This window comes from Triticum aestivum, chromosome 3D (genome assembly GCF_018294505.1).
Source record: "Triticum aestivum cultivar Chinese Spring chromosome 3D, IWGSC CS RefSeq v2.1, whole genome shotgun sequence".
Lineage (NCBI taxonomy): Eukaryota > Viridiplantae > Streptophyta > Magnoliopsida > Poales > Poaceae > Triticum > Triticum aestivum.
This window is the reverse complement of record NC_057802.1, coordinates 456,590,446-456,600,273: the sequence shown is the minus strand read 5'-3', so window position 1 is coordinate 456,600,273 and position 9,828 is coordinate 456,590,446. Positions and strand designations below refer to the sequence as shown.

Sequence of the window (9,828 nt, the reverse complement as noted above, 5' to 3'; positions counted from 1 at the left end):
CTACGCATAGACCTGGCTCAGATGCCACTGTTGGGGAACGTAGCATACAATTTCAAAAAAATTCCTACGCTCACGCAAGATCTATCTAGGAGATGCATAGCAACGAGAGGGGGAGAGCATCTTCATACCCTTGAAGATCGCAAAGCGGAAGTGTTTATCAACGCGGTTGATGTAGTCGTACACCTTCACGATCCGTCCCGATCAAGTACCGAAAGTACGGCACCTCCGCGTTCAGCACACGTTCAGCTCGATGACGTCCTCGCCTTCTTGATCCAGCAAGAGGGGCGAAGTAGTAGATGAGTTCCGGCAGCACGAAGGCGTGGTGACGGTGTTGGTGAAGAACAATCTCCGCAGGGCTTCGCCTAAGCACTACGAAAACTATGACGGAGGATAAACTAGAGGGGACGGGGTTGCCGACACATGGCTTGGTGATACTTGACGATGTGTCTTGGGTGCTAGCCCTGCCCCTCTATTTATATGTTGAGCCCTGGGGTCGAAACTTGGAGTAAAAGCCTCCTCAAAGTCGGTTTTGCCCTAAAGTCAAGAGTCCCACTCGGACTCCAGGACCAAACGCCACAATCCTTGGCGTTTGGCCCAGACGCCATGGGCCTCGGCATCTGGCCCAGGGCCAGACGGCAGGGTCTTCGGTGTTTGGCCTCTGACCTCCGCAAAACTATCTTTTGCACCAACCTATAGCCCCATGGGCCTTACCCCTTGGCCTAACCATATCATCCAATATATGAATCTTTACCTCCGGACCATTCCGGAGCTCCTCGTCATGTCCATGATCTCATCCGAGACTCCGAACAACATTCGGTCACCAACATACATAATTCATCATCAACGAACGTTAAGCGTGCGGACCCTACGGGTTCGAGAACTATGTAGACATGACCGAGACACCTCTCCGGTCAATAACCAATAGCGGAACCTGGATGCCCATATTGGCTCCTACATATTCTACGAAGATCTTTATCGGTCGAACCTTATGACAACATACGTAATTCCCTTTGTCTGCGGTATGTTACTTGCCCGAGATTCGATCGTCGGTATTCTCATACCTAGTTCAATCTAATTACTGGCAAGTCTCGTTACTCGTTCCGTAATGCATCATCCCGTAACTAACTCATTAGTCACATTGCTTGCAAGGCTTATAGTGATGTGCATTACCGAGAGGGCCCAGAGATACCTCTCCGACACTCGGAGTGACAAATCCTAATCTTGATATATGCCAACCCAACAAGCACCTTCGGAGACACCTGTAGATCATCTTTATAATCACCCAGTTATGTTGTGACATTTGATAGCACACAAGGTGTTCCTCCGGTATTCAGGAGTTGCATAATCTCATAGTCAGAGGAATATGTATAAGTCATGAAGAAAGCAATAGCAATTAAACTTAACGATCATTATGCTAAGCTAACGGATGGGTCTTGTCCATCACATCATTCTCTAATGATGTGATCCCGTTCATAAAATGACAACACATGTCCATGGTCAGGAAACTTAACCATCTTTGATTAACGAGCTAGTCAAGTAGAGGCATACTAGGGACACTCTGTTTTGTCTATGTATTCACACGTGTACTATGTTTTCGGTTAATACAATTCTAGCATGAATAATAAACATTTATCATGATATAAGGAATTATAAGTAACAACTTTATTATTGCCCCTCGGGCATATTTCCTTCAGGGTCGACGATCCAACCCGAAGGAAGGATCGCTGCAACCAGCACAAGACCTACAAATCAATACCAGGGAGACGCTACCGCCAAAGCCACGACAACACCAGGATCACCCACCGACCCTCCCCTCGCTAACCACATAGCCAAGGAGAGGTGCCACCACTGCTGCAGCATTGCACATCGTAGAGCCAATCGTGCAGCCCCACCTTTCGGGGTCGTCGCTCCGGCATCCAAGATCTTGCAGTGATGCACCACCGCCCAGAAGCTACCGCCATGGCAACCGACAACCATTGGAGAAATAATGGAAAGACACCCCCTTTCACATCAAAGTAACCGCCGGCCACTCCGCCGACCCAGGACAACGACCCAAGTTCGATGAGCCAAGACGTGGGCCACCCACCTGCCAGCCCACGCAGCGACACACCGGCGCCAATGAACCTCATGCCACCTCGTCCACTTGACAGGGGAGCTCATGCATGAGAGCAACGAGAATCCATGGCGGAATGTGATTAATCTGTGTCGGGGAGGGGGAGAGGACAACAAAGGCAGCGACGACCACTGGATCCATGATGAGGGCCAGTTGCAGAGCCAGGGGAACCGGCGGGGCTTGCCTCCCCCTAATACCATGGATTTGTTCCTAATGAACATATGAATAGTGGTGCTTTTGTTTTTTCTCTACCTGACCCTCCCCAACATAGTAATTTAACCAATCCTGCCTCTCCCACTGGCAAGGGCACTGGATCCGAGCCCCTAGGCGCCGGAGGCGCAGCCAGAGAGTGAATGACATATACGTATCATCAATTTTTTTGTACTTGGCAATACGTAGCCACAAATAGTCAAGTTGTGTAGAAGAAAGCGCATATAACTTTTCTTTCTTCCTCTCGAAGAAAGGAAAGGCGATCTCGCCAAACCGTCAGGAGAGTCTCCTCCGCCGCCATCCTTCGATGGCTCCCCTCCGCCCACGCCCTCGATCATCGGTCGTGAGGGGGGTCACTGGATCCATGCGTGTGGATCGTTTTAGGCCCGGTAGCTTAGGGTTTTAGGCCATTCATCATCTTGGCTTCGGCGGCGGCGATGACGACGTTGAATAAATAATCTTCATGTCCTACCTCGACGAGGCGATCAACCCTATGGTTGGGGATGGATTTGGAAACCAATCTGTTGAAGCAAGGATGGCGTGGTGGCGGTGGCATCCTCGTGGTGGACTTGTGTCCTCGGGCTCCGTCGTTGCGACGGCGTTTGCTCCAGTGCGGATGCGGAGCTTGGGAGGTAGTCCAGGAGCGGGTGCATATTGTGGTCTGCATCGGCGGCATTTGGAAGATGGTGCATCGTGTGCTGGGTCCGTGGTTCGTGGATGACATGCATGGTTTCTTCCTCCGACATCTTAGTCATGCGGTTGTGCGAGATATGAAGTTTGATGGCATGCCCGGGTGTTCCCTCGGTCTACTCGTTCAACGTTAATGGTTTCGCCTTTAGTGAGCCACCTTAAAGGTCCGCAAAGTTGTACAGAGCCACGTCGAGCTCGAGTGAGGAGGTAATCCGTTAATTTTTTTCTTTGGTGGCAATTGTGGTGGTGCCCGTGACAACGTGAGAATGACGTTGGTGTCAAGCTGAGAGGAGCTCAGAGGATTTTCGGTCTTAATTGTAGTTTTCCTTCTTGGCTGGTGTACTTTTATGCAAAATCTATCCTTCTGCTATGATTATATACCAAAACACCATGTAGAAGAAGAGACACAGCAATGTCACAACAATGAGAAGTTGAGCACAAATCGCGGCCTTTAGGATGACCGATCAACTTGTACGGCTGTACCGCGTGCAGGATGTCCTGCCCTCTCTCTTGCATCGCCTACCTTTCGGCAACCTCCGCCATTAACGCCCCCGAGCAAATTCACGGGAACGAACCAGCGGAGGCGGGGAAAATGTCGGCGACACGCTACCATACGCGGAAGCTAGCTACGCCCCAACCGCCTCCACTTTTCCACTTCTCGTGGTAAAGCACCACGAACTCAGTCACCATTGCCTCGCCCTCTCACTCACCTACCTCACTGCAGCCTTCGCGTGCACTCCTCTTATTATACGCTTGCATGCTTCGCAACAGTGCGCCGTAACAAAAGGCCGGAGCCCATGGAGATCATCACCAAGCGCCCCAGGGAGAGGCGGGGCAATGCCGCCGACGGCGAGCCGCTCCCGCAGCTGCTCGACTCGCCGCTCCCCACGCCGCGCCGCTCGTGCGCCTCGGCGGACGCGCCCGGCAGCAGCCTGCGGTGCGCCGCCTCGCCGCTGCGGACGCATGTGCCTTTCTCCTGGGAGAGCTCCCCTGGCGTGCCCAAGAGCGGCAGGGACACGCGGGAGGAGACGATGCCGCCGCCCAAGCTGCCGCCCGGGCGCTGGCCGCCGCAGTGCCCCACGAGGACCAACTGGTGCTACGGCAACGGGAGCGAGGCCAGCAGCGACGACTGCGACGCGTCGTCCTTCTCCGACGCCCTGGACAGGACGTCCTCCTCGCCCGCCCGGATCGGCTCCTTCGACCGGGTCACGTCCAAGCGCTTCGAGGACATCTTCCTCGGCCGCACCGAGAGCTTCGCCAAGGACCGGTCCTACTCCTCCCGCCACGCGCCCACGGGCGAGCCCAGCGCCGTCGTCGCCGCGTCGTCGTCCTCGGCGAGACACACGAAGCACTGGCGTCGACGCGGCAGCTCGCGCCACCACGATGACGACGACGGGGAGTGGCCGAAGAGCAACGACCCCGTGAAGGTCATGCCGCGCGTCGAGCAGATGTCCCCGAGAGCATGCGGGCTCATGGTGTTCTTCCCATGGAGCGCGAAGCGGGCGGCCTGCGGGGTCAGGAGCCCGTCGACGACGCGTCGCGCCGGCGTCATTGATCATTCGCCCTCCCGCGGCCGCGGCAACCCTACCCTGCGCGACGCTCTGCAGGAGGACAACAAGACCGAGGACATGGACGTGCACGACCCGCCGCAGCAGCCGCGTGGGGAGAAGAGGGGCCGCGAGGAATGGCATGGCCGCGGGTGGGGCGTCTCGTCGCTGCTCGACACGAGCAAGAGGTACTGCACCGACGCACGGAAAGCCCTGAGCAAGCTATCCATCGGCCTGGGCGCCGACAGTGGCAGCCCGAGAGTTGGCAGGGACAGGAGGAGCGGCACGCAGGATGCCACGTCCACAACGACGACCGGGCCCGTCGCCGGCGCCAAGCTGACGAAACTCAAGTCTAACAGAAATTAAGGGGATTGGGATTGGTGGCGCTATGATAGAAATCTATGCAGATAGTACTACTTGCTTCTTTGATCTCCATCTGTTCAGCTAGATAACCTTAACTCAGTTGCAGAGCTACGGTAGTACGTACAAATTACTGACATTGTGTTCCTGAAATTGGAATTCCTTCGGTACTGTGTATGTACTCTCTCTGTCCCATCAGACTTTTTTTTGGCACTACGCTAGTGTCCAAAAAACGTCTTACAATATGCCACAGGGAGTAAAAGTTACATTAATAAACGCCTTAGCATTCCTTAGAAGCTATTATATGGTCTAGATTGTATCTTTATCGAGTGATTATTGAGTAACTGTCCTTAATGTAATTTCCATTCCTCCAACTCAAACCAGATTGAAAAAGAAATATAAATAATTGATCAAGGTGGCTCTTTGTTGTGATATTATTTATACTCAATTATATGTAAGGAGATAAAAAGTTCTGATGTCATGGATATTCACGGTGGTCTATATGTGACTGGTATAACTTGTGTTTATACGGATAAATGCATATACTCTTCCTTATGTATACAATATAAACTGCTTTTGTGGCCAAAGGATGTCCCTGATTTCATTTTAGCTAAATGTAATTAAGTCGCCTAAAAATTGATTTTGGGTCATTCGATTTTTTGCCATAGATTTTCGCTTTGAGATTTGTGCTTGTTTATTTGGTTTGTTCTTTGAGTTGTTTTGGGTTGGTGTTTTAGACTTACCAGATATTTGGGTCAGTCGATTTGCTAGGGGACTGAAGCCCATTTCCTGTGGAGTCCAACCCTCCTCTCTCTCTCTCTCTCTCTCTCTCTCTCTCTCTCTCTCTCTCTCTCTCTCTCTTATGCCTATTTGCTTTTGTTTTTTGTGTTCCTTTATTAGTTGTTTATTATTTTGCTATTTTTGGGCTGTTGGCTGAGTACAAATGTATGCAAACAAATACTATGCAATAGGTGGGAAAACTGCACTATTATATGATTATTGTTTGCATACTATAAAAGGTGAAATTTTCGTGCAAAGTTGTGTGTGCAAGTTTTTTTTATTATCTCTCTTCTTAAAGTGTAAGACCAATGAGACTATTTCATTGCTTATAAAACTTCATTAATTTGTTTCTATTTTATTTATCATTTCATTTTCATTCTTCTTTAATGGTAATACCAATGCCACTATTTCATTCCATATGTGTATTCTTGCATAGTTTCTAAAAGTGCAACTTTTGTCTATATTGTGTGCACAAATTTTCAATGCTTTTTAAGGAGTTTGTTTATTTATTTTTATTCTTAAAGGGTAATACCGATAGCACTAATTCATTCTTCCCAAGAAAACCTCATTACTTTAATCTTTTTTTGTCATTATTGCAATTTCTTCTTCTTAAAGGGTAATACCAAACCAACTAATTCATTCTTTCTTAGAAAAATACATTTTTTATTTTGATTATTATTTCTTCTTAAAGGGTAATACCAATGCCACTAGTTCATTCTTCCCTAGAAAGCCTCATTGTTTTGATTTTGCTTTTTTTTTCTTAAAGGGTAATACCAATGTGAATAATTCATTCTTCCCTAGAAAACCACATTACTCAGATTTTGTTAGTTTTAGTTTTCCTTTCTTCTTCTTAAAGGGTAACACCAATGTCACTAATTCATTATTTCCGAAAACATCATTATTTTGATTTTGTTTTATTTTTATTTCATATTCTTTGCTCCTAAAGGGCAATGTCAGTGCCACTAATTCATTCGTTCTTAAAAAAACTCATTATTTTGGAAAAAAATATTTTTTTATTTTTATTTTTTATTTCATTTCCTTTCTCCCTTGATGGTAACACCACTGCCACTAATTCATTCCTATTTAGGAAACTTCTTTTTTGCCAAAAATCTACTATTATATACTTATTCTTGCATATTATAAAAAAGGAATTTGTGCGTAAATTGTTTGCAAATTTTGTCATTATTTATTTATGTATTTATTTTATATTTTCTTTCATCTTAAAGGGTAATACCAATGCCACTAATTCATTCATTCTTATAAAACTTCATTGTTTTCATATCTTTTTTTAGTTTTTATTTCATTTTCCTTCTTCTTTATAGTAATATCGGTGCCCCGAATTCAACTATTATATGTTTGTTCTTGCATATTAAAACCAAGAGCAATTATTGTGTAAGTTGTGTGCAAATTTTGTCATTATTTCTTTTAGTTTTTATTTAAATTAATTTCTCCTTTAAGGGTACTACCAATGCTACTAACGCGACTATTGTATGTTTATTCTCGCATATTATAACAAAGTGCAACTTTTGTGTAAATTTTGTCATTACTTTGGGTTTTATTTCATTTTTGTTATTCTTTAAGGGTGATACGAATGCCACTAATGCATTGCTTCTCCGAAAGCTTCTTGTTTGCAAAATGTTCCACTACATATGTGTATTGTTGCATATTTTTAAAAAGCAGAAATTCTGTGTAAATTGTGTGCAAATTTTGTTTTAGTTATTAATTTTTCAAAAAGAAATTTTCTTCTTAAAGGTTAATATCAATGCCACTAATCCATTCTTCCTAATAAAACTTTATTATTATTATTATTATTATTATTATTTTAGTGGCATTAGTTCTTTCGTTGGATGTGTAAACTATGTGCGTTTTTCCTTTTTTTTCTTTAATGATAATAACAATTCCATTAATTATTTTCTTCTTATAAAACATTTTTTGCAAAATTCCACTGTTATATGCCTATTCTCGAATATTATAAGCCGCAATTTATGTGTAAACGTATTTGTCTTGTGCTTTGCTGTTGCCTTGGTACAAGACCTATTGAGTTAACGGGTTTGTATTGTGCTTAATTTTTTTACAAACCAAAAATGAAATCTATATGTTGACCACTTTTGCAACTTTTCAGTTACCCGAATCTTTTTTAGTTCTGGTCGATTTCCTCGTTTGGCTTCAAGAAGCCCACCTGCCAAAGATAGTATCTAGTATGTGATTCCAGTAGACATAAAAATCACCGAGCTCTTCTTGATCAACACCTGAAACAAGTATCGACCCTATGCATGAGTGCCAATGTCTAGTACACCATGTGCTACAACTGGGTGATGAAGTGAGCAACTAGTAGTACATAGAAACTGTGGGAGCGAAGGATACGAAAGAGGCTTGAAGTATTCAGTCAATTAGAGTGTATATTTATACTAACCCGCATACACGCAGGTGCGGCCATGATCTAACTAGTACCGAAGGTAACTCACTAAACCGGCACACGCCAAAATGACGCATGAGAACATGAGAAGTAGTTATAGAGATATGGAGCTTGTTAGACTAAGTATATATTAGATATACGTGTTGTAACATAACTGTATTTGTACGGTTCCCTCTTATAAATATATGACAGCCGTACCCACCAAGGGTATTGAGCATTGTTCCAAACCTTAGTTTGTCTAACATGGTATCAGACGACGCGTTCGATCCGCGCCGTGCTTCCGCCTCCTCTGTCGTCGTCGCGTCGGCCTCCGCCGCCGTGCCGCCTCCGTCAACCCTGGCGATGGACTCGCGTTCATGGCGTCCGCACCACTCGCCTGGGCCCGTCCGGGATCGCACCCGCCTGCGTCCCGATCGCCCGCACCCCGATCTCCAGCGATCCCACCTGCCTGCGATGCGTCCCTGGCGCGCGCCTCCTCCGACCCTGCGCAGCTCCCTCGGGATGCATCTGGCGCTCCTGCGGGGCTGCCCTACGCTGGGACTCAGGCCCATGATGCGATCTACGTCGGGACTCAGCTGCCCCGTGATGCATCTGGCGCTGCACGGCTGTACACCGGGACTCAGCCCCATGCTGTGTCGCCCTACGCCGCCGGGTCTCATGCGCATGCTGCGGCGCCGGCCTCAGGCCCCCACAGTGCCCCCGCCCAGGTGCCCTACGGCGGGCCGTATCCAGCGCCGTACGTCACGCCGCCGTCGTCGCCGTATGTCGCGCCGGCACCGTATGCTTCATCCTCCGCGGTGCCCTACGAGGCGCCGTATGGCGCGCCCGTCGCGTCGCTGCAGCCCTACGGCGTACCTCCTACGGCGCCCTACGGTCATCACCAACATACCGTACGTCTCCGCCGGCCGATGCGCTGATTCCGTACAGTGCTCCTCCGACGTACGACTCGCAGCTCTCCGCATCGGTGGCTGACCCAGGACCTTTCCACTTCGCTCACCTGGTGACGGTGAAGCTCTCTGCTGACAACTACCTCCTGTGGCGCGCTCAGGTGTTACCGCTGATGCGTAGTCACTACCTTGAGGGGTATGTCGATGGTACGCTGCCGTGTCCCCCGGCCATGGTTCCGGTGCCCTCGGCCGCTGGTGGCTCCGTCATGGTGTCCAACCCTGCTCATCGTCGGTGGATCGCTCAGGATCAAGCTATTCTGGGTTCCATTCAGTCCTCGCTCACACCCTCCATGGCCGGCATGGTGGTCTTTGCCGCGACGTCGAGGGATGCATGGGCCACGCTCGACTCCAGCTTTTCCTCGCAGTCGCTGGCCCGTTCCTCTGCCATTCGTAACCAGCTGGGTGAGGTCAAGAAAAATGACCTCTCCGTCACGGCCTTCTTCAACAAGGGCAAAAGTTTGGCTGATACACTGTCGTCTATTGGGAAGCCTCTTCGTGATGAGGAGTTTACTTCGTTCATTCTCAATGGGCTTGATGAGGACTATGATTCTCTCGTTGAAAACATTAATGGACGTGACACACCGATGCCGCCTCACGATCTCTATGCACGCCTTCTCATTACCGAACAGGGGCTCGCTGCTCGCCGCTCCGTTGGTGTCTACACGGAGGGCCCTTCTGCGAACGCTGCTCTCCGCGGGGGCGCCCGCGGTGCCAAGCAGAAGGCGCCGCCGACCTCAGGCAACCAGCCCCGTCCGCCCGCTCCAT

At 48.5% G+C, this 9,828-nt stretch overlaps 1 protein-coding gene across 1 annotated transcript; it reads left to right on the top strand.

The window, feature by feature from the left end:
- The first annotated feature begins 3,290 nt into the window (after positions 1–3,290).
- On the top strand, positions 3,291–5,298 carry LOC123074941 (uncharacterized). Its single transcript, XM_044497663.1, has one exon. The coding sequence runs from the start codon at positions 3,811–3,813 to the stop codon at positions 4,924–4,926; it is 1,116 nt and encodes a 371-aa protein (XP_044353598.1). The 5' UTR covers positions 3,291–3,810; the 3' UTR covers positions 4,927–5,298.
- Positions 5,299–9,828: the final 4,530 nt, after the last annotated feature.

Bases quoted from the DNA above. Each gene is read 5' to 3' on its own strand.
- LOC123074941 (XM_044497663.1), top strand. From the start codon at position 3,811: ATGGAGATCATCACCAAGCGCCCCAGGGAGAGGCGGGGCAATGCCGCC.